The following is a 26,030-nucleotide window of genomic DNA, read 5'->3' as shown; positions in this document are numbered from 1 at the left end:
CCCCCACCCCAAATCTTTTTGCCTTTGTAGTTCTGGTCAACACTATAACCCCAATATTGTACTCTGTTAGAGAATTGTCTTTCCCCAAATGCCTTATTTTGCATTTAGAAACACTAAATTGCAGTTTCTACTGCTTTGACCAATCAAGGTTACAGAATCTAATATCACAGTAGCAGGGGCGGTCGTGTTGCTGACACCTGCCGGCGGCCATCTTGGTGATGGACGTCGGCAGAGAGAGGAGGGGACTTTAACCCGGCTGGATGAGGTATGCCACCGGGTTCCCTCCTCTCTCCTAACACTGTTGGGCTCTCGGTCCATGACCAAGTGCCCGATTTTTCATAGGGGGTGACACTAAAATGACGGCCATTCATTTTGGTATCACCCCTCCAATGGTGGCACCCAGGTGCTGGCAATGCACTGGCTTTCTGACATCAGCAATACCAAGGTGCGTTGTGGTGTGCTGTGTTACAAGAAATAGTACTTGCACCAATCCTTGCACGTTTAAATTAATGGTTTCCTTAGCCAACACACATTACCACACTGCAGATGTGTGAACCAGGCCTAATGAGGGCACAGATGGTATTAAAGACACAGCACATCATTTTATTTGTTTGTCTTCTACTTCCTTTAACAGACCCAGCAGTCCAGCAAAAGTTACAGGGGTTGAGAAAACTGTAAATAAACCAGATTAGAAAAGGTGTTAGCTGGAGTTGACCTTTAATTTGTTCATCTCTTACTTGCGGGCTAATCCTGCACTGCAAGGGTTAACTGCTCGTTTTTGCCTAGGGTAAAAAAAAAAGCTACACTCATGCGATCCGCCAAGGCTGCAGCGCCTCTCTCCAGCCTGTACCAGTGTTATGTCCCTCGGCGTCCTCACATCCTATACACTGATTTTCACTCATCCTCATAGTTCTAGCCGACCTGTGACAATGAGACTGTCACAGGTCGGCTCATTAGATTGGGAACTGAGCGCTCGCTCACTTCTCGATCCTGTCACGGCAGAGAGCAGTGACAGGGGAGTGACTGGATTCCCCCCTCCCCTGTCCGATCCTCCAGCGCTGACTGGCGGAACGGACGGTGGAGGGGGCGGGTACAGCAGGCTCTGCCTCTAGATAGGCAGAGCCAGCTGTCACTCACGCAGCTGGGCGGATCCAGACATAATTGTCGGGATCCGTTTCAGCTGCGGCGTCTCAGTATACCGCGAGCAGTAGCTTGCGGTATACTGAGCTTTGGGTGACGGGAGGACGCTAGTTTATATCCTCCCGTTACCCTTAGGAGAACTATGGGGAAAAGCCCTAACCCCATAGTTCTGCTTTAAGCTTTTAAAATGGAAGAGAGAAGCTGATTGGTTGCCATGACCAACTGCGTGATGACCTACTGGACCTTGACCACTGCAACGTAACGGGGAGACTCTCCAGGGACCGGTGTATGAGCAAGCCAACTTGGAGGTTCGGTGAGTATAACTTTTTTTTCCTCCTATGCAAAAATGAGCAGTTAAAGTGACATTAAACCCTCAGATTTTTTAACATAAACCAATACTGTAATGTGCGCCTTACTGTAATCCATGGTAGTTTCCCTTCTCTTTGCTGCTCTTCCTTTTAAATCCTCATGTCTTCTCATGCTGGGGGAGAACTTCCCTTTGCAGCTGAGTGCCTCTTCCTGTAGTGCTGGCTCAGGTTGTGAACCTACACACAGACACCATATATCCATTCCTGATATAAGGCAGGCGGCTGCAAAACAGAAGTTCTGCCAAGCATGAGAACAGATACAGATTTAAAAGGAAGAGCAGCAAAGAGAAGGGAAACAACCATGGATTACAGTAAGGCACACATTACAGTATTGGTTTATGTTAAAAAAAATCTGAGGGTTTAATTTCACTTTAACCCTTGCAGAATATAATGTTAGTATTCTATTTTACATAAAGAGTTGGGATTTATTTCATAAAGCGTGAGGCATCAGTTCAACGAGTTTCCTCTATTCTAGATTATCTTTTCAATAAAGGAAGCAAAAATGTATTTCATTACATGTAAAAAGTTGAAATGTTTTCTCAGACCGCAGTCAGTCATGGAAACGATTACACAGAAAGTTTACATTGTTGCCTAATGAGTTCTTCCAGAACAAGAATGCACTGTGGCCTTAAATGAGCAGAAATGTTGGTATTTTGGGACATTTTGGAAAATATGAATGCGTCTAGAAAAAAAATGGGATTTATTTGTGCAAAAGTATCAGTTTTACTGACTGCATTGCTTTACATGCAACTAAAACGGTTACTTGAGACACATAATCTTGGCACAGTTGTGTGACTGTCAACATTTGTGTGTGGGGGTACCCATAATTACAGTATATTCCAGAAGTGTATCAAGTAGCTTAGGAACAGGAGGTTGCATTCATGGCCAGGCCTGTGTTTATAAGGGCTCTGCAAACCCCCACTACTTAACAGGGATTGGTAGAAAACGAAACCCTCAGGAGACTGCCAAGGGTTAGCCAACTGCCACAAATGGGAGCCCACTTGTACCTTCATACACACAGGCATGAAAAAGCATGCTCAGAGCTTCATCCTGATGACAACTGAATGACTCGCTACACACAAGCACTTAGCAAATAGTATGCTTTGCGTTACCCTCTGTGGAATCTAGGATGCAGCCATGTCTATTTTGTTTGCTCCACCCTGCCCCACCCATGCAGAACATGGTCACTGTATGGACAAGTCATGGAAGCCTCTGCATCAAGTAATTATTTGTACAAAGCTTTACACAGTTCTTCACTAATGTCAGTTACTGGGCTCAGGCCTGCCTAGGTCAAGGAGGCTGTAAAAAGACACCGCATTCTATGAATAGAAATTAGTCATACATAAGGCAGCCTACATTGCGCATGCTGAAGTGGCATCAGGCTATAACATACGCATTTAGTGTTGAAATACATCTCCTACAGCTCATAGTAGCTGTACTTGCCCTATAAAAGTTGCTTGAGCTTGTGGACATTGTCAAATCATTCATTTAGGTGGAACTTAAGCATGGGAGGTTTGTGGATCACAATTTGCATGGGATACAGTTTTTGTAAAGGAACTTTGTATGCCTTTCCCTTTTAATTTGGATTTGTGTACAATACCTGCGGTGCCTACACAGTGCATTGTGCACTTTCTGCGAAAATTTTACTCCAGCATGTATGCACTATATCAATATTGGGGGCCCAATAGACAAAGAATATGAGATCGGGGCAGTGGTGGAAAGCGTTGACTTGCCATCATTAGAGAAGGCCAAACTAGGAGGTAAATCAGCCATGATGCACAAGTATGCACATTACGGCAAGTGCTCCAGCTATCCCCCTTAGCTGTGTAATTATACTATAAGACTCACGAATGTTAAGGAGATGTTTCTGACCCCTGCAAAGGGACCTCAGCTACCAGTTCCAGCAGGGTATCCTAAGGTCCCAGTACACAAGTTATTGAGCTTTGCGTTTCTTCACCACCCCAATGACTAGCATTCAGGGTCAGATTTCCATCACCCCTCAGCTAGGCTCACCTCTTCTTCTGTTCTTGGGTTTAGATATACTTTATTCCCCAAGAGGCCACCAATAGAGCATTTTGGGCCAAGTCCACATCCCACAAGCTCTATCTCTGCATCCAGCACCCTTGGAGGCACAGGGATTGATTTACTACAGGAGTAAAGCATGTTCGCATTGCAAGAGAATTTTCACTTAGCTTAGTGAATACGGTGAAAATTCACTTTGCAAGAAAATACCCAATCACTTGCAAGGAAAATGAAAGAGTAAAAAACAGGTTTGAATGATTGAAGTCAGCACAGCTTCCCCACGTTCACTAAGCTAGGTGGAAATTCCCCTGCAAAGTGAACTCTTTAGTAAATCAACCCCATTGTGCCTGTATCTGCGATATTTTCACTGGTGCACACAATAGTGCAACAGTGTCAAAGGATAACATCTGAATCAGGAACCTCCTTTAGGTATAGATACACTATATTGCCAAAAGTATTGGGACACCCCTCCAAATCATTGGATTCAGGTTTTCCGTGAAATTTCCTTGCTACTAAATATTCCACAGTCAACTGTCAGTGGTATTATGACAAAGTGGAAGCAACTGGGAACAACAGCAACTTAGCCACAAAGTGGTAGGCCACGTAAAATGAGAGAGTGGGTCAGCGCATGCTCAAGCGCGCAGAAGTCGCCAACTGTCTGCAGAGTCAATAGCTACAGACCTCCAAACTTCAGACAGCAAAAGGTTAAATGCAATTCACCCTGGAGCTGTAATGGTAAGCTGCTATTATTCCAGCCCTCGCAGAGTGTTCGCTGCTATCTTGTAATACTGTTCTCTAGCACAATTAAACGTCTTTGCTCGCATATATTCTAGATGATTCAGCAGATGTTCTCTTTTGTCATTATTATGAGTATTAATTGAATATACTCTTGCATCCATTTTCACTCATAGTGCGATCACATACAGAGTTCCCAGCTGTTCCTATATCAGTCTTATTCATTGCAGATGTGCGCTGTACATCCTGGAGAATGCAGTTAGCACTCAGTCATCTCTTTAATTCACATTCCCATACGGTCTGCCTGTGGTGTATGTCATGGCTTGTACATTTCATAGGCTTATGCGGGGTTGTAGTGAGATTCTTACAGGGGTTGAATTAAAAAAAAAGAGCATTATGCTAATCGAATACTCTATAGCAACCATTGCATAATAACCCTTCACTAACATGGCTATAAGAAATTGAAATCTAATTGCACTATATATAACCTGGCTCCATCCAGGTCCACAAAAACAAGCGGATCACAGATGTGTTTTGCAAAACACGATTGTGCCAGATCAGGAGTATGTGCACAGATCCCCTCCTGATCGGACCGTGTGAAAGGCACCAAGAGTCCCGTGCCTTGCTATTGGTCAGTGAGGTGGTCTGTTATCAGTGGTGTCACAAGGGGGGTGCGATCTGCACCAGGTGACACCATCAGAGGGGGTGACACCAAAATGACTAACAGTCTCTGGAAAAGTAGAAAGGTTCTTGTCGCACTTCTTGCTGGAGATCCCATGCAATGGGAAGGGTGCTCGTAATGACTGCGGATGGCATCGCTGTATTCATAAGATACATGTGAAGATGTCACCAGCACACCGAAGATCCTTTAGGAATAACCAAATGCTCATTTTATTGAACAAGTTGTCAGAATGGATATGAGCACTTTCGGGACCTCGCAGGTCAATGCTGAAGCCTGATGAAGGGACCCTGCGAAGTCCCGAAAGCGCATTTATTTATTCTGACAACTTGTTCAATAAAATGAGCATTTGGTGATTCCTAAAGGATCTTCAGTGTGCTGGTGACATCTTTCACATTTACCCCCTCTGAAAAGTCAGGCAATCGTGGACCAAGAACCAACAGCTGCACAAGAGAGGACAGGACCCAGCAGTATACCTTATCCCGCCGGATGAACATCCCATCCCCTCTCTGCCGGCATCCATCACCGAGATGGCCACTGGCAGACACTGGCAGCTAAGTGCATGTGACATCATTACGCACGTGCATGATGACGTCTCCGCGGGTGACACCTGGAGGCCGCATCAGATGACACTTGGCCTGGAGACACCTCTGCCTGTTACAGTAACAGAACTAAAACACTTTAACAATCTTAACTGTGTTTGCAGCTCCTCCAGCAATCATACTACATTACCACTAATGTCTGTGCAATATACAAATGGAAACATGGACCAGACTGAAAACAAGACAGTCTGTAGGGCTGATGAAACCTGTAATGTTAAAGTACAGCTCTGCATCTAAATAAAATATCACTAATCATGTCCCATCTCTCCTACACTAAACTGCAGTAATGGATATTTATATACTCCCCCCAACCCTATATTGAATAAAGATGTATCTAGACTATTAAACTGAGTGCAGTGCTTCAATTTCCAATTCTGCAATTTGACACTACAAACCAAGGAGACAGTGGGAGTTGTCTAGAATGTAGAAGTTGCCTCTCCGTAAGTCAGATCACCTATACGCACTCATATCATAAATGCTTCTTTGCTACTTCTTTGCAGTATCCAAGAAGATTGAGGACATCTTGTGGCAAATAAAAGAAGTACAGAGAGAGTTAGCTCCGGATTGAAGGTCAGTATTGCAGCCTGAGTTGCTTTTTTATTGTGTTGACTGCCCTATGGTCCGCTTTAGCTAAATACAATGGCCAGAGTTGGACGTTAAAGTGGAACTAAAGTTTAAAAAAAATGTGACTTTCAGGCAGGTTCTTTATTGCTATGTCTCTTCTGCAATTAAACAAACATATCTGCCTGTTTGCAACCTTCTTCAGAATATACACATGTGAAGCTGAGTGTACTTTATTGGCACACCTCGGTGCTGGGATAAATGAACTCCCATGTGCATGTAAATGATAACACTATTTCCTGGTCAGCTTTCTCTGTCACCTTACTACTCATTGTACACATCCTGATACACTATCCAAAAAGGAAGCTAAGGGATGACTAAAGTGACAATTTCCCCAACAATCCTGGAGTCATCTTCCTTGTTATACATAGTGACAGTGGTGTGAATCACAAGACTGGATAAGCAGACTTGGGAAATACTTTGAAAGATAAAACATCTCCCCTTTTACGTATTACATCTGTGCAGTTAGCTTCTTGCTTGGAGTTCAGCTTTATGTGGAAGACGCTGAAATCTACAGGCCCCCCCTAACAATCACCAGGGCCCTTCTAATTACAAAGAGCTTCTCTTATGATGCTAAATGAAATTAAAGTAAATGGAAAACATGGCAAGCCTGCCGGTGTTCATAGTAAAACAAGCCTCTGCAATCAAAGACATCACATCTGGTTGCGATTCATCCCCGTATATACCAGGATTCCCCACAATAAGTTCCAGGAATCCCGAAGCACGGGCTCTGTCTATGATTTGGAAGAGTCATGAGGAGAGACAGATTGAGATGTATACATTTAGAGCATTAGATGTCAGGGGTGTGTTTCTGTCCAGACATAAACTGTAATTTTTTCATTCAGATTTTACAGAGCACCAAGCTTAAAGAGACTCTCTCGCAAGAATAAAAACTTCAAACTAAGATCTCCTGATAAAGATAAGACTTACCTTTTTCACCAACCACGCTGCAAATATATGCTCTCACAAAGAGCTAAAGCTTGCTGAAAAATCATGTTTGATCCCCCTCTGCGCTCAATGGTTTGATCCAGCAGCAGGACACAGTAGTGATGTAGGGGCCAGTGGATCAAACCACATTGCTCAACAGGGGACTATAGAGTGTGTCTGATGCTGATGATTCTGCAGCAATTGTAGAAAGCAAAGATTGGCAGTTTGGACTAAAGGACAGGTGAGGATCATTCACATGAGGCGTTTACTTCCGGAGGCAGATTCCTGCCACAAGAATCTGCAGAATCTTGCAGCAGGAATCACAGGTGGCACCGGACAGCTTTAGCCACATTGCCAAAGCATTTGGAAAGATTACCTGCAGTTAGAGACAGATGACTGCCTCTGAATGCAAGTCTTTTCTTTACAGGGAGAGCATATTACAATGTTTTTACTTTAGCTACTGAGTTGCTTTAAAGCCCAAATGAACCAGCATGTTGGCAAGACGGACCCTTCCTCTCTATGTAGAAGCAAAGGTCTCTCTACAGAGGTCCTACAGGCCCCCGATGAGTCAGAGCAAAAACTCTTCTCTCAGCAGGGAGAACCTATTAAAAATATGACTTTTAATGATACATTTTCAGTTTCTAACTTTGCTGGTACTACCCAGCAGAAGAGCGTCAATGGACCTCGGAGAGGACTTTCTTTCTTTCTTTCTTTTCTAATTTGTGAGACAATGTGAGCAATTAAATATACTCTTTTTCTAGAAGCCAGAGTTCTGCATTGAAAAAAAGAATGTGGATGACAGCCCTGGAGCTTGCCATCCTGCCAGGGTCTTTTTAACAGTATCTGTGCTCGCTGAAGCATGGGAGCTGCCGGTGACGACTTTTTTTAAAGTGCAGATTTTGGGGCCGTCATCCTGATCTTGGCTGTTCTTCTTGACCTTGTATGCCACTGACCTGGAACAAGCGTGAAGCAGGTAGTCAGAAAAGTCTGAACACGTTCTGCCTACATGTTGCAGATCTGCAACTTGCTAGACAGTAAGCCCAAGATCAGGATAATGATTTAAAACAGACCATTACTATCAGCTCCTATACTTTGTCTTTGCAGGTTCTCCTTATAGTGGACCTGAACTCAAAAAGCACATTAGGATTGGCGTGTGTGGAATATCTGCTTCCCTACCAGACGCTATAGTTTCTATAGGACATATAAACCAGCAGGAAGATCCACAGCATGCAGGGGGGTCAGGTATTTGACCTTTACTGGCAGCATCCAGGAAGCATGTAAGCCACAGTGTTTCAAGACATGTGCTGGCGAAATAGAAAGGTAAGTATTCACTCATATATTCACTCAGGAGTGCTTTTTTATACTAGTGACCCACGGTCTAAGAAAGTGTCCAAAAAATTGTACCTTTTGTCTTGAGAATAGCAGTGCAATCCCTGTGACTAGGCACTCCTGTTCCCTAGGCTCACAGCTGTATATCTGCAGTGTGAGATCATCTAAGGTACTGTTGCCTCTAACTGCCATTCTCATGGGATCTGGAGTGAGATTTGGAGACATCACCACTGTATTGCTCACTGTTCTACTTGCTGGAGAGAAAGGTGTACCTGAGGACTTGCACTGCAAGGCTCTCCCTGCTTCTGATTTTTCTATTTTCCAACCTCTCCTGCTGCTGCTTGACCATTACCCCAGCAGTTATCACATCCCCAGTCATCATGGGGCAGCTCTAACATGTGAAAGCTAAGCCCTGCCTCTACCAAGATGGCCACTTCCACATTGTGTCAAGGAACATGGCATGGCAAGTCAGTAATGGAGAAAGGATCAGTTGCAGGCTGCTATCTTTTTGCACAGCTTGCCTTTTTTAGGCATAGCATTAGGTCCTCTTTAAGCTTGTCTGTACTCATTACCCATCAGAGCCAGGATCTCTAAAAAGGCAAAAGTGAGCAGTAGGTTCAGGGGCGTGACTAGAAATCACAGGGCCCCATAGCAAAATTTTGTATGGGGCCCCGTGATTGCTAGTTATGCCACTTGCAGAGCCCACCGGAGAGTGACCCTGCAGAGCTCACCATAGACTCTCTATAGTGGCATCTGCAGGGTCTGAGATCTCTTACCTGTCAGCACTGTCCGCCTCTGTGGTCGCCGGGCCCCAACTCCTGTTCCGTCCCCCGGCCCCACCTCCTCTGCTTTCAACGGGGCCCCGCCTCCTCTTACATCACTGGCCCCACCTGCTCTTAGGTCGCTGGCCAGTGATGTAAGAGGAGGCTGGGTTGCTCTTAGGCGGGCCCCTCCTCCTCCTTCTTTCCAAACACCGCTCTCATCTGTCGCAGGGCTGGCTGTCACTGACACAACTCCGCAGCGGCTTTGAGGGGAAATGCGCCGCGGACGCTGCTGAGCTGTGTCAGTGACAGCCAGAACTCTTACATGCCATAGCGGCCCTGGCCGGGCCCCCCTGTGCCCGGGCCCCATAGCGGCCGCCTGGGTCGCTATGGTGATTGTTACGCCACCGAGTAGGTTGATACTGCTGATACAGTTCCGTACAACGTAATGCAAATGACTGTGCTCTGGGGGTAAGCAGAAAACCTTGATGTATACCCACCACCACCTCCCTATAAAACTACATTCGTTCCTCTGAATGGTGTTCTAAGTTAAAAGTGAACTGCTCCACTTATGTTTTAACATAACCTCCAGCAAAGGCAAACAGTTCTTCAGTCTACAAAGTTGTACATTTCAACAAAATGAAATATTTTCTCTTGCTGTGTTCTCAGAACTAAATCCTTCATCTCCCTAATCTTCCTTACTAACTGAATATCACTTTTATCTGCATGAAAATTGTAAGTTATGAGATCATATTGGAAAGATAGCTGTGGATAAGAGCTCCACTTGATGCGGACCAAAAATATAACCTTTAGGTGTCCTTCAGGCTAGGTTTAGATATTGCCGATCCCGAGATGCGCATCCCGGGGGCATTCACGATTGCGCACAGGAATTGCTGCATGACCCCATTGATGTAAAAAAAAAGGTACAACGGCGCTATCTGCCTAGGGCGACTGGGGTGCCATTAGCAAATAATGGCACCGCCAATGTGATCAGCGGTGGTGGCCGATTCCGTAAACGTGCGGCCACGCGTTCACGGATCACCCTAGTGTGAACCTAGCCTTAGGCTTCCATTACAAAAATAGCACCCCGACCTGTTAATCAGAGCCTTTGCCCCACAGAGATCTGGTCCTTCACTGTAGTTGAAAGATAGAATAGGAAATGGGTCAGAAGTTGCTGGCACTGCACCTAATATGTATTTTAGGGGGTCAGAGCTATTTTTGAAACAGAAGCTTTAAAGGTGACCATTGGAGCTGAATTATTAACCTTTTTCTCTAATTTTAAACAAATAATATATTTTGTGGTGCTCTATTGAAAACACGTTGCTGCCCCAGGGACCTTTCAACGTTCCCACCACAGTCATAAAGACACACATTAAGCAGGTGGTTCAAAACTAGTTATACCTGTACCCCAGGGGTACTTCAGACAGGTTCAGGGGACATTTATGGAATGACAGCGGTGATCATTCAACCTGGAAGGGGACCAGCAGTGGATTGCAGAATGGTGAGTCTTTGGGGAGACAGCGCCAGAGATAGGCTGAGTATTGTGCACTGAGGGCTGCTTTTTTATTTTAAAGCTCAACTCCAGTCAGCATTAAAAGTTTAGTTTCATGTGTCCCCATCCCCTCCAAAGTCTAGTGGGGGTGCGCAGAGTAAAAAAGTGACTTACCTTATTCCTTGTTGCAGCCGGCACTCCTCTCTGATGTGTGCTCCCATTATGTGGGCACCCATTACATGCGGGAACTCAATGCCTGCCTTCATGTACAATGCAGGGAGCTGATCCTGCATTGCAAGTGAGGACATCAAGGGCTCATTTATTTACTGCAAGTGGATCAGAAAGAAGTGTCAGCTGCCACAGGAGCAAAGAATAAGGTGATGGTCTTGCATTTTATGTGATGAGATCATAGATGCCACCACTGGTGGAGCAGTAAGTGGGAGCGGCTTCTTTGGACCTATGGGAAAGCCTGCGGAAATGAGAAATAAGGTGAGAATGTTCTCTAGTCCATGCACCCCTAGACTAAATGAATTATGAATGAAGGGTGGGGACACATGAAACTGAAATTGTAATGCTGACTGTACTTCAGCTTTAAATACTGCAAGGCACTGCTTGGGCAGGGCTTTAAAAGTGCCCCCATAGCCTCTCATTATCATTAATAAGAAAAGCAAAAAGAAAAAAGTTTCAAAATATATTTTTTCAGTCACAGGCATTTGTAAAATATAAAATATCACCATTGCACACGGTAGATTAATTACCAAAGAGAGTATCATGTTCAGACTTTATTACCCTGCCCCTGCATGACGGCAACTAGATTCAACTAATACCATATTCACAGACAAGTGAGTTTCCACTGCACAATTCCCAAGCACAGTATGGATTGACTGGCCCAACCAACATGTCTTTATTGATTGTGTCCAAGCTAAGTGCTTTAAATAGCTCTGTAAACCGCAGTTACGCAATTACTATGCATGCAGCGTTACCTAGAAATGCATTTATAATACCCTCTAAATGACACAGCTCATATGATTATAATTCATTTACATTTCATCTATAATTTGAATCATAGTAGATATAAATGAAATGGTGTAGAACCAGCAACACATTGCTTACAGTTGGTAATATTTTAGTATAATTTCCATGGACATGGCCCTTGTGACAGACCGTAGAAGTATTAGTGTCTGCAATAAACTACTCCACTATGGCAATGTGGTTACAATATCTACTGTATAATATTAAATCTTAGCTGTGGCCCCTGCAATTTTTTCAAAAGTACTCTCAAAATCCAATTATAGCATTAGAACACATGGATTATGACCTCAAATGAGATTCAACCTGGAAGAGAACCAGCAGTGGACTGCAGAATGGTGAGTCTTTGGGGAGACAGCGCCAGAGATAGGTTAAGTATTGTGCACTGAGGGCTGCTTTTTTATTTCAAAGCTCAGCAATGAAAGTTTAGTTTCATGTGCCCCCATCCCCTCCAAATAGCAAAAGTTAACATTTGTTAGTCTAGAGGGGGTGTGCAGAGTAAAAAATGACTTACCTTGCTCCTGTTGCTATAGGTTACTATAGCTACTGTATAATATTACATCCTAGCTGTGGCCCCTACAATTTCTTCAAAAGTGCTCCCAAATTCCTGTGAAATTGTAGCATTAGTGCACATGGCTTATGATTTCAAATGAGATTTTCTTTAACCCCCCCCACACACACACACACTATATACTTCATTCACTTTCACTCCCATGGCATGCCATTTAGCACTGGGAGCCAAAAGAACAACCTGCTACTTCCATGTGACAGCGCTGGGCCAATCAGCACGGTCACATAGTCATGTGGTGAGTCCATAGACCAGTGCAACCAAGCTTACACAGGACTTTCCTTCCTCCCTCCCGGCAGCTGAACAGATGGAACAAAAAGGAAGGTAAGTATATGTGTACACAGGCAAAATGCTACAGAAACACATACTGTATAGCTGGTAGGTAATCAAATCAGAAAAGAGCGACAAGCAAATATCTTGCATAGTCCAATAATGTATTTTATTGATCCACGTACAGTATGTTACAAAGTCATCAGAAAGCATCCAACGCATTTCGCGGGCCAAACAGTTTCCCTTCATCAGGGCTTTGACAACAGTCTCAGACGACTTGGACTCTAAATCAGAGCCAGGGGTATTGTGGATGACAGCTTGGAGTCAACCAAGTTAGGCAGCTGTGCAGCATTCCCTTTTGCCCTGACCTGCTCTTCAGAAATAGACAAGGCAAAGAACACAAAACAAAACCCTGCAAGGGTTAACTGCTCGTTTTCATCTAGGAGACAAAATAACAACGTTTTACTCACCTAGGAGCCAGGTGGCTGTTAAACCGGTCCCTGGAGCCTGCCTTCTTCTCTGATCCGGGCGATGGTATGTTTCTTGGTGTCCTGATGTCCTATACACTGTATAGGATGTGATGGCTCATGGAACCTTAGACTGCTGGAGCGCAGGGGGAGAGAAGCTGTAGGGACCATTCTAACAGCCATCCGGCTTGGGCCTTACCATAGTGTTCCTGCATTCACACCAGCATTTTAAATAGGCACTTCAGAATTAAAGAGGTGTTCCAACTTCAGTTATGAAGTAGAAGGCCCATCCACCTGCCAAACCCCACAGTTGATTGGTGGGGTTTCTTCTGTATGAACCTATAGTAATCACCTATTTTAGGGCTGGTGCAGTCCTGGGCAATCTGGGACATGCGTCCCTGGACCGTGCAACCATGTTCAGGTGCACATAGCAGTTGCCGCACGGCCCCATTGATTTCAATAGGGTTACATCCGCGTGGGAATTGCAGAAAAAAGTTACATGTACCTCTTTTCCGCAACACACTACGTGCAGTTGTTTTAGCCACATCGTGTTCCGTTAGAAAATAATGACACCGCCAGCAAGATCGGCAGTGGTGGGCAACTCCGTGACCACACAGCAATCCACGCAGTATCGTGCACGATTGCCGCGTGGTCACGGATCACGCAGGTGTGAACCTGGCCTTAACAACACTGCTCAACAGCTCCCGTAGGAGAGCAGAAAAGGGTCTTCATAGGCACAGACTGTAACACCCGGTGCGGCATACTTTACTACGCTGGGTGACGTCCCCTCTTCTCTCTGCCGGCGTCCATCACCAAGCAGGGCATGCGTGTGATGCCGCTGTTACCTGCCGTCGGGCCATCTTGGTGATGGACGCCGGCAGAGAGAGGAGGGGACGTCACCTGGTGGGTGGGGTAAGGTATGCCGCCGGGTCCCCACCTCTCTCCAACAAATGTCGGGCTCTCGGTACTTGACCGAGTGCCCGACTTTTCAGAGGGGGTTGACACCAAAATGACTGACAGTCATTTTGGTGTCACCCTTCCAATGGTGTCACCCGGGTCAGCCGCACCCCCCTTGTGACGCCACTGCACATCAAACTAATGATATCATTACATTGTAATCTGTAATAGCTCTTATGAGCAGATGAAAGTCGTGTCCTTCGAATTTCTCATAGTGCCATCTCTAGCAACCCCTTAAAATTGTTCCTATTTTTACACCTTATTAACCCTAATTAGTACCGTTTATGTCCCTTTCTCAAATGAAATAAATTAATATGGAAGGGAAAATTACTGCTGAATCAATAAACCAATATAGATGAACTGTAAAAATTGCTCTGCTCCACAGGGGGTGTATGGAAGCGGGAGTTAAAGAGGTTAAAAATCTTTATTGTACCAAATCAATGGTATCAGTCAATGCAAAGCTGTCACTGTAATTACGAGGCTTTTCTCTGTTACTGTTGAGAAAAACAAACTACACACTTTTTACAAGTGGAAAATTGTTATTTCACAGAAAAAAACTATTTTTGGGGGGTAAATTTACACTCTAATTACAGAAACGTCACCAGCACACCAAATCCTTACAGGATCAACATTTGTAGATTTATTGCAAACTCATGTCAGTTACACAAGATAAATCTGCAAATTTTGATCCTATAAGGATTTGGTGTGCTGGTGACGTTTCTGTAATTATCTGTAATTATCTGTATTTGGCGGTGCCATCCGCAGTCATTCCAAGCTTTTATTATAATAGCTATTATGTACTATAAATGTATAAGTACCCAAACTTGTGCATCCATTCATTTAATCCCTGCACATAAGATCTCTGATTGGGAGAAGGAGAGCACCACAAACCAGCCAGGCCATTCTGCTTTCTGGGACTTGCTTACAGGAGGAAGAGCAGTAAGCACACAAATGTCATCATCAGTGTGCTTCTGCTCCCTTATTTTCCAAGCACCAGCCTGTGGCCCTGACCAACCTGTGTTGCTTATCTACAAAAGAGCAAAGGAAGGTCAGTGATTTGGCCGCTATTTTGTAGGGGTTCCTAAATCACAATTTGTTGACAGATAAAACAGTTAATAAATGGAATGATCGTTGTCTCAAAGCTGTCGAAGATGCTTGGCTTTCTTTACAAATAAAGGCCGGGGTGCGAAAATTGTAACTAAAGAACCATGTATGGCCGGTTACAATCGCTGACATTTTACTAAATCTCCCTAATATGTCATGAATAAATAAGATTCACACCTGGAAAGCTACGCAGGGAGCAATTATGAGGTATAGCAAAGCAAATTCAATCTATAATGATAATTATATTGATAACATATGCAGTCTGCTGGGCCTCATCACCAGCTGGCGTCTTATACTGTATATCTACAGGGCTCAGCAATCAGGTCTACCTGGCATATATACCAGGTCTATTACTGTTTATCATGGGAACTTACTGCTACAAAATGGGTGCTGCCACCCCTCCTATTGTACGTTCAATATTATAACACAATATTAAGATTCTACAGGTAGAGTGGTATGCCCCTTGTAGTGACATGGGGAGGTGTTCAGGGCTTGGGGCTCAAATGCAGAGATCACCATCACTAAATTATCTAACAGATAAGAAAGCAACAGTTAGGTGGTTTAACTCGTTAATATCTATCAATAACTATTATCAGTATTGGGTGGACTGATCATTTAATACAAAATGCAAAAATAAATTATTTGGATTTAAAGTAGTATTAAACTTTTTTCATAATAAATCCAAATTATTATTATTATTATTATTAATGAACAGGATTTATATTGCACCAACAGCTTTAGCAACACTTATAATCTAATAAATATACATTACATTGCCCAGCAAAGTATTTCTTTACATTTTATACCAAACACTTACAGTCACCATGTTTGCAAACAGCTCCAACTCTATCTGCATGGCTTCCCTGAACTTCCATTCCAGTACAAGATCACAAGGGACAGAGCAGTCTGTGGCAGCTGTCTATCTACTAGTTTGGAGAAGGGAAAAGCAGGGAGGAGGGGGTGCCTTGCATTGCTGTGTCTGTGTGTTTGTGGAAGTAAAAGATGGATACCGGCACTCCACAGCAAATCGAGTACGTCTATTTATTTACGTACTTGTTGCAAATGCAAAACACAAGATACAACGTTTCGGGGTCTCACAGGATCCCCTTCATCAGGCAAACAAGGGACAAGTGCAAGTGAAACAGAACGAACTATATACACACCAGCTGTGAATGTGAACCAATCCAAAGAATCTCTCTGACATCATCGTGACCTCACATTCACTCCAAAATTCAAACTAAAGTAAACATGTAGCCAGACGTTAGTGGCTAGAATACAGGCATGTGTGAATATGGACACAAAAAGGTTAAATTACCTGACACAAATGTAAAAACAATCACGATGCATGGTTATTGCTGTGTACAGTGATCTGTACAGAAACCACTGTCTTGTAAGTATAAAAAGTCGTTAGGCAGCACTGCCCCACAACATACTGAGCCGGCCGCAATGCGATGCAGTGCATGCTGGCCAGAATCGTGCCGCAACGCACTGTGTCTGGTGTGACTTAGGCCTTAGAATTCTGAGGACTGATAGCAGGATTAAGGTAAAGATCCGCACAGATTTTACACTTTTGTATTCATGAGAGCAAGCGCTGTCTGAAACTTTGTTATAATTTAGTTAAATTTGTCATAATTGGCCTCAAGTGCTATGTGGAGAAATGTGCTTAAAGCAGAACTCCGGGCAAATCAAAACCCTTGCAGTGAGGATACCCCTAGAGTGAAAGGGCTAAGTGTTCATTTTGTCTGGGGAGCTAAAATAACAAAGTTATACACACCTGATCCTCCGAGCTGGCTTGCTCTTAGACCAGTCTCCTCAGCCTTGCTCCCCCTCTACTTTAGCGGTCTAAGGTCCTGTGATAGAACTGAGCCTGTGCAGTGTGCAGTGTTGCATGACGCAGTAAGTGTCAATCAATCTGTGCTTTCACACAGTTGTAAAATATCACACAATTTATAGCCATGGTTAATATTCATACAAATGTGAAGTGAGAATTCACATCGTTCATTTTCCTTAAGCCATTATCTTTGGTATTAGTATAGCTGATTATTATACTGCCATCTTGTGGGCATTTTGGGTTATTGCATTTCCTCCCCTTATGTGTAATGTACCGCCCTTCTTCTTCTTGTAGTCATTTAGTGTCATGGCTGCCAATAGCAGGACCACATGTAATATGTTAGCTTGGAAACATTATCATCTTTGACCTGTATATACCGTCTAATTATTCATCTGCTGTATCCTGTATGCAATAAAGCACTTCCTTGACGAAAAGGTATTTGGTGAGTTCAGCTATCTGATAAGGATTGTCCGCAGTGATTGTATCTGCTTATTCAGGCCAGGCACAGAGGTCTCAGCAAGGGATAAATCCCTAATACAACAATCGGAGTCCGAATTCTATCACAGCACTGAAAACTGAAAAAATGGCCTGGACAGGAAGGGGTGTAACATGCTGCTATTGAGGTGGTTAAAGTATTTAAAAGATGAACAGTAACAACTTTGCTGATATACAAAGAGATGTCACTCATATGGATTTATCAACAAAGACATATATCACCATCTCAGCAACAGCAATAATCACATGGCTTTGTTGATAAAGTTATGTTAGTGACATGTCTTTGTTTATCAGCAAAGCTGAAGCTGTCACTGTATTTATATTACAAACTTTAAAGGAGAAGTATTGGCAGATAAACATATACTCCTCCCAATACCTAGATACGGTGTGGGACACTGCAGCTGTCACAATTCTGGCTCTATATACCGAGAGCCGGGCGATCATGTGACCCCCCAGATCACAATCTCCTCCCTGCAGAGTATGGACTGTCAATCATTACCCCCTCAGCAGACCTTCCTCCTCCCCTCTCTGTGATCATTGGAGGGACAGACAGGGGAGGGGGTGGGCACAGCTGGCTCTGCCTCTAGAGAGGCAGAGCCAGCTGTCAATCAGGCAGCTAAGTGGATCCCACCAATATTTTTGGGATCCTTCCCAACTGCAGTGCATCTCTGCACTTTCAGCACGCCCTCTATGTGCTGAATTTGGGTCACAGGAGTATATTAGAAAATGGCCGGGTTCATGCTGTTCTGGTGTGATAATACCCATTTTTGATGGGCTGCCAACTCAAAATTGTGCTACTGACCATTGCGGTAACGCATGGCCCTTAGCGAGGACAAGGCGAATGAGGCTCTCGCCTCGGGCGAAGGGGCACGGCACTGAGAAGTGGGGCGGCACAGCCTACAGCCTCTCCTTTGGATTCCCGCTGCTCTACCCCATCTGTATGGGCAGAGGCAGCGGGGATCTGAGGAGAAGTTAAGCGCTGTAGCCAGTGGAGGGCAGAGAAGGGAGCCGCTGTCACAGCAGCATGGCTGAGTGGTGAGGAGAGAGAGAGCCGCTTGGCCCGGAACTGACAGCCGGCGGCTCTCTCTCTCTCCACACCACCAATTACATTTTTTTTTTAAAGATTTAAAAAAAAAAGCAATTTTCGGTATCGGATTTGGCCTGACAATTTTTTTATTTTTGGCTTCGGTTTCGGGTCTCAAAATTCCATTTCGGTGCATCCCTATAAAAGTCTATTTAATATTAGAAAATGTTAAGCAATCTGATTATATTGCTTATATCTACAAGCAATGTAATGTAATGTTTTTTTTCCAGCCTCTATGTGGAGACATTCCATATAATGGTATAAATATAAATACATAGATCCTCCTATAGTGATGAAAGGTGCACTTTACAGCTCGTCTTTGCACTCTGCTCTGCCTTACCGAGCAAACAACTTCACATCATGATAAGATCTCCCCACTCAAGTCCCTGGAGGTATTAGACGATAAAGGCCATCGCAAACATTAAAGGACGGTCAGACTTGCAGGCACTGCCCTCAGGTATTGACACTGTCCACAGGGTACCTAAACAGTCGTATTGTGCAATCGTTCACATTTAGTCTACAGATAGGGGCGGGGGAAGTACACTGAAAACATCTCAGCTGCAGGCTTATCAGGGGGAAAACAACGATAGGAAAAGTTTTTCCAACATATCCAATCTCCCCCAACAGATTGTCTTCCTGTGTGGCCATTTTGATCATCTAGAATTTATGGGCACCTTTCATTCAAATATCACTTTTGGGTGTACAGATCCTACAAATGAGCCCACTAGGTCAGTCTGATTCTGCCTGTTTGGCAAGAAAATATGATATTTTAGTGGTTTTTTATATATATATATATATATTATACACACACTGATCAGCCATAACATTATATTACTCAATATTAGGTGAGTGGTCATAATGCTACGGCTGATCAGTGTATGGGAAGAAGGCAATATGGCAGAGGCAGTGATGCTCTGGCCAATGTTCTGCTGGGAAACCTTGGGTCCTGCCATTCCTGCAGATGTTACTTTGACACGTACCATCTACCTAAACATAGTTGCTGACCAAGTACACCCCATCATGGAAATGGTATTCCCTGATGGCAGTGCCCTCTTTCAGCAGGATAATGCGTCCTGCCACACTGCAAAAATGCTACAAGAATAGTTTGAGGAACACAACAACGAGTTTGAGGTTTGGATTTTGCCTCCAAATTCTTCAGATCTTAATCAAATCGAGCATCTGTGGGATTTGCTGGAAACACAAGTACACAAGTGCGATCCATGGAGGCCTCACCTCGAAACTCACAGGACTTAAAGGATCTGCTACTGACAGCTTGGTGCCACATACCACAGCATACCTTCAGAGGTCTAGTGATGTCCATACCTGAAGGGGTCAGGGCTGTGTTAGTGGCAAAAGGGGAACTACTCAATATTAGGTGGGTAGTTATAATGTTATGGCTGAATAGTGTATATAAACATACAATATATAGATAGATAGATAGATAGATAGATAGATAGATAGATAGATAGATAGATAGATAGATAGATAGATAGATAGATATACACATAATAAGTTCCAATTATGGCAATGACCCGGGCACAGAGATGACTGAAGGCACATTTTGGCTTATTTATTAGGGCAGTGAAAAATGGTAAAATCATGTACAAAGTGCTGTAACCACAACAACCAATCACGTCGCCTTTCATCAGTTTAGAGCAGCCGAGACAATGAAAGGTGATTTCTGATTGGGTCTCCTGGGTTGCGGCGCTCTGTACATGGCTCCTTGCCTTATCCCATGGACCTGTCTGTAGGCAGTGAGATAACCCAGACACCAATCTACAGTGAAATCATATTTACTCTTATTTAATAAGGCTGTGAACACAGCAGCAATGATAAGCAGTAACCCAAAGCAAACACTCATAAATCTCCCCAGTCAGTTGCCGGCAGTGCATATATTTACGGAAAACCTGTAACAAATTCAGACCAAATAAGGTTTCCCCAGAGCAGGGAAAAAAATAAAAGTCTATTGCAAAGTTTCATTTATTTTTTTTTACAACTTTTAAATATCATAAATTCACAATATTGTTTTTTGTTTTTATTTAGTATCCCAAAGAGTGGGAAATGTTTTAAATGACATGAGTTGCTGCCTGTCCAAGAATCGCTGCTTCCAGTTCCATTGTACACTATTCTTGTTGTTGCATAATATCATTACTGAAATGTAACTAACCAAGCAGAAATGGCAAACATGAAATCATACAGCAATAGTGGGAACTTCAGCATGGATGTCTCCTGAGCTGTATATCCATTTACAGACAGCTCTCCATTGAAAACAAGATATACTGAGGGGAATTATCAAAACTGGAGCAGACAAAATCTGGAGCAGTTGCCCATGGCAACCAATCAGCTTCTCTCTTCAGTTTGTTTAGTTAAGATTTGAAAATGAAAGAAAGAAGCTGATTGGTCGCCGTGCACAGCTGCTCCAGATTTTGTCTGTTCCAGTTTTGATCAATTCCCCCACTTTGGATTGGCGTCTCCGGTTGCAACAAAATAAAATGATGCTAATTAATTGCTAAGGGTTACTATATTATTCACATTATTCAACTTAATTTTCCCGCATGTACTAACATCTGCGACACAAATCAGCAGTCAGAATGAAACACAATTTAGAGTTGATCGTTTAGGAAAAATATATTTTTTGTGATAAAATAATTCTTGCCACAGAACAAAATAACCCGAAAAATCGATCAGCTGAGCAGTAATTTCTCTGCTGCAGATCGATCTTTTTGCACCTCTATTTTGCCATCTTAAGCAGGCCATACACCAGTAAAATGTTATTACAGATGTGTTCGATTTTCTAATACTTAATAGGGTCAAATTGACCATCACTTTCTAAAATCAATTGAAAGAGCAGGATGGAAAATATCTCTCGAACGAACGACATTCTAACAGTGAGAGCTCATTCACACCATTGTATTGCGCTGAATCTGATATAGGATACATAGGATATGTGCATTTAGCGATTTAGTGCATTACGAGAACCGATATTTTTCTTTCGGTACTCGCCCATACTGAATACCGATACTGGACGTCCCATTAACGAAGCCAGGTGCCATGTAATGACTTGCCGCCCAGCTTCCCAATTAGCCGGGAAGCCTTCTCCAGGTGAAGAGGAAGCATGGAGCCAGCTTTCTGGCCAATTAAGCTGGGGTGCGGGTAATGACTCACCATCTGGCTTCCTGATTGGCCAGCTTCCCAACCAATTAGGAAGCCGGGTGGAGAGTCATTACATGCTGCCCGGCTTCCTGATTGGCCGATAAGCTCGCTCCATGCATGGAGCCGGCCCTCTGGCAAATTAGGAAGCCAGGGGGCCAGTGGTTGCCCGTCCCCCAGCTTGCTAATTGGCTGGAAAGCCGGCTCCATTCTCCCTGGTGACGAAGGAGCATGGATCCGGCCTCCCGGCCAATCAGGAAGCCAAGCAGTGTGTAATGACTCGCCGCCAAGCTTCCCGATACTGGAAGTTCCGGTATCGGTATAGGCATTGGGAGCATTTGGGCGAGTACGAGTATTCGCCCAAATACTCGGCATCGCCACCGATAACGATACTAGTATCTGTATTGGTGCATCCCAAATGCTAGGTGCACCGATGATTTGAATTTCATTTCAAATTCAAATCATCGGTGCACCTAGCATTTGGGATGTGGCAGCGGATCACAATGCCTGGTACTTTAATACCAGGCATTGTGTTGCGGTGAACAAAAGTAGTGCTTTTTTTTCACTGCAAGGCAGTGGTACTCGATAGAGGGGCGCAAAGCACACCCACCAGCAGGTGTGTTGGAATGCCATTCAGATGAATGGGAAGGCAACACACTAGTGCACCTAGCGTGCGGTGCAGTGCGCTGTGTGTAAACGCATGCAGAGCCTGTGTTCTGTTTTTGCATCTATCAACAGGTCCCCTCCTCCTAACAATCTCAGCCCTGGAAAAGAGAATAAGGGGTTTCTGTATTGTCCTTGCTCGATGTGGAGGGACCTTTACGGCCCCAGGGATGAATGGATCCAGTATCTTTGCCTCTTCTTTTTCTCTTCTTCAACTAACAATAATGAAGCATTTGCTGCTTGGAAAACATCACATAGCGGACATGACTCAAGAGCTTCAAGAGCACAAGACACGGCACAGAAAAACCAGGACACAAGTACAAGGATGACGACATTTGTCACACATTATACTGCTGTTTATTCGGCAAAACAAAAACGTCCAGAACTTGAAAACATGTTCAAAAAGCTTGCTTGTAAATCACCTGAAATACGTTGAAGCACGGTGCTACGGTGGGAACAAGGCCTGAATGTGGTTCTCATTTGGGGAAACTCCATTCATTCCGAAATTGAATGATAAAATCAAATGAAACTTGGAATGACAAGCAAGTCTCTGATGACATTGTGGAATGTTCTGACGAGATTGTTTTCTATGAATCTAGCAGCGCGTACCCAGAGTTATGACCAAACAATCACACACAATACACACTTGAATTCTCTGTACTTGAAAGCATCGTTTTCATATCATCTACCCCGTCATGTCAATATTATGAAAACGTGATTTCTCTGTTTGTATAGAATGATTATTTGTATCTAATTCTACCACCAAAGAATCAGCTATGAGGCCCCATTCACACCAGGGTGACATCGTTTTTTTGCGTGTTTTTGCGCTTTTTTATGCACATTTCAGCGTGTATTACAGGCGTTTTCTGTTCATATGTCCGCACGTTTTTGAAGCCCGTTTTCAGTTGTCCAATGAGAAGCAGTCTCAGCTGCTAAAACGCGCAATAACAAAACGCGTGAATCAGCGCGTTTCCATTGAAGTCTATTGGAGCAAAACGAGGTGATCGGCGTGACAAAAAGAAGCTCAGGGACTATTTCAAGCGACAGGTGTATTTGTACGCATGATTCCGCGTGTTTGCGTGAACGGTCCCCACCCAAACTTTTTTTTTTGCGCCTATCAACAGGTCTCCTCCCCTAGCGACCTCAGCCCTGGAAAAAGACAATAGGGGGATTCTGTATTGTCCTTCCTCTATGTGGAGGGTTTTATCCATATGGTGAGGGCCCCCCACAACCTTTACGGTCCCAATGATGGATCCAGTATCTTTGCCTCTTCGTTTTCTCTTCTTCCACCAACAATAATGCAGCAGTTGAAGAAACATGGCAGAGCGGACATGACTCAAGAGCTTTGAGAGCACAAGACACCACAAATAAAACAGGATGCAAATACAAGGATGACGACATATGTCATAGATTATATAGCTGTCCATTGGCCAAAACAAAAACATCTGAAGCTTGAAAACGCATTCCAAAAGCTTGCAAAAACCCAAAGTAAGCAACAAAATCGCTTGAAATGATGCTCCGCTCAGGTGTGAATGGGGGGTAAACAGACGCACAATTAAGCAGTGGTCAGGGGCAGGTGTTATTATGAGTCAGTGCTACTTTAGGGAGGATTTTATGCATGAAGCTGTCTCATCAGGGTTCATTCATACGGGTTTATTTAGGGGCGTACCATGTCAATTGATGTTTTTTTTCTGTGCCCCTGTGGTGCATACAAATGGCCATAGACAAGAATGGCTGCATGCAGGTATACACCGGTACTTTCTGCGTTCAGGGAATATGTCTGTACGCTATAGATGCATTTATATCAGTACTAACGTATACCCTCGCACAAGTCTATAGCATGTCTCTAGCTGTGCATCCTGGGTGGGTTTATGCCAGTACTGACGTATACCTGTGTACAGCCATTCATGTATGAAAACGAGCGGCGGCTTCACACAATACATTTATCTCTGCTTGTCCGGAGCAGGGCTAAATGTAGAAAAAAACTACTCGCCCGGCGCCCGAAACTGCATGTCCCGGGCTTTGGGACGATAGGAATTCCACACCCCTGGGTACACTGTCAGCCCCGCCACCTCAGCTCTCACACATTCGCTCCATAAGACGCACAGACATTTTTGCCTGCCTTTTGGGGGGAAAAAAGTGCGTCTTATGGAGCGAAAAATACGGTAGATGGGTTTATGCCAGTACTGACGTATACCCGTGTACAGCCTCGCACAGCCATTCATGTCTATAGCATGTCTCTAGCTGTGCATCCTGGGCTCTATAGGCGGGTTTATGCCAGTACTGACGTATTCCCATGTACAGCCTCGCACAGCCATTCATGTCTATAGCATGTCTAACTGTGTATCCCAGACTCCCAAAAAATGCACCAATACACATCACACACATGTGCATGAGCCCTTATAATAAACCTGTCTCACTGCTCCTGTTTAGCATTGCCTGGCTGTGCCCCACAATTGATAAATGTCCCCCTGTGTCTCTGCGTGTCTAAGTATGATAAACCCGACTAGCACGGATCAGGAGTTTCCAGCGAAGAAAACTTGCCGCCGGGCTCTTTTGCTGAGGGACTTTTAGATATTAGCACAGAGGATCTTGGTGCAGAAGGTGACTACAAGGGGTTAATCAAGTTCTAAAGGAGCGTTAGAACATTCCGATCATTCTGATCTATCGGATGTTAAAAACATTTGTTGGATGCACCAAAAAGTGCAAATTTACCAGCATCAGACCCATCACTTTCTACGTCCAAAGACTATTGGAAAAGTCAACCAAAATCAAAAGCGATCATTGTAGAATGAATCAATTCCTTCGATAACGCACATTCAGTCTACAACAAACGATTGATAATTGGCAGAATATGGAAACAATCCTTTCATGGATCAGCAGATAGAGGAGTGTATGGCCAACATGGAGGGGTTACACTTCTTGGAGGGGTTTTGCTGGCCGCAGACATTGATTTTTCATGCCATCAACTATTCGATCCGATCGTTCTAATTGATCAGACATCTGAAACAAACCTTCAATGCAACACAGACAATAAGTTCACCTGCACCGGTCCGATCGATTTTAATATCAACACTGTATTAGTAAATAAGGCAATTGTATTAGACTCAGAGCCTATTGGTCCACATACCACACAATCCACACATACAATCGGAGCTTTCCAACTCATCCACATGCTTCCCATTGCCATTTGCTCCAGCAATCATTATAAGGAGCATCTCTAGGCAAAACCTTTCATTTTAGTTTTCGATAGAGCTGGATGGATTAGACCCCCTGTCCAGTATTTATTGCTCTGTGTCCCCATTGGGGAGATTAACTACTAGTCACCAGGACTGCAAGTGATGGGAAAATACAAAATTTCATTGTTGTCCCCAGAACAAGAGTTATAAGAATTCAGAGGTCAACTGATCAGGGGACAATTAAGAGGAGAATCTTAGTTGTCTGCATCTGCAGTCACTACGGTACCCACCCGACCCTTGGGTTTGTTTCCGGTCAGCAGTACAATGGGACATATCTTGAACTAAGAGGGGAATTCCCCTTATTTTGGTACATTTCCTCTAACTTCCACTTGCAACTGTAAAGCTGGCCATACGCAGCTCGCACCCGAAATTCAAGTTTTATATGGCTCTGCCGGCACCAAACAGCTCGGCAATACCAATTATCTGATCGTGCTTGTCATGGGAGCCGGGTGGAAAACTGCTGGATGGTGACTGCTTTCAATCAGCTGCAGCAGTGG

General features: G+C 43.9%; 1 protein-coding gene across 1 annotated transcript in view; it reads right to left on the bottom strand.

The window, feature by feature from the left end:
* Positions 1–26,030, bottom strand: part of ST8SIA6 (ST8 alpha-N-acetyl-neuraminide alpha-2,8-sialyltransferase 6) — a 118,312-nt gene that overhangs the window by 50,092 nt on the left and 42,190 nt on the right. The window contains exons 2-3 of the mRNA XM_018563994.1: positions 10,851–10,963; positions 7,910–8,047 (exon numbers count right to left, since the gene is read on the bottom strand). Of these exons, the coding sequence (XP_018419496.1) occupies positions 7,910–8,047; positions 10,851–10,963 (251 nt within the window). The remainder of the gene's footprint in view (positions 1–7,909; positions 8,048–10,850; positions 10,964–26,030) is intronic.

This window comes from Nanorana parkeri, unplaced genomic scaffold, assembly GCF_000935625.1.
Source record: "Nanorana parkeri isolate BGI_ZX_2015 unplaced genomic scaffold, ASM93562v1 scaffold23, whole genome shotgun sequence".
NCBI lineage: Eukaryota > Metazoa > Chordata > Amphibia > Anura > Dicroglossidae > Nanorana > Nanorana parkeri.
Note: the sequence above shows the minus strand (reverse complement) of the source record. Positions and strands in the feature narration are given on the sequence as shown.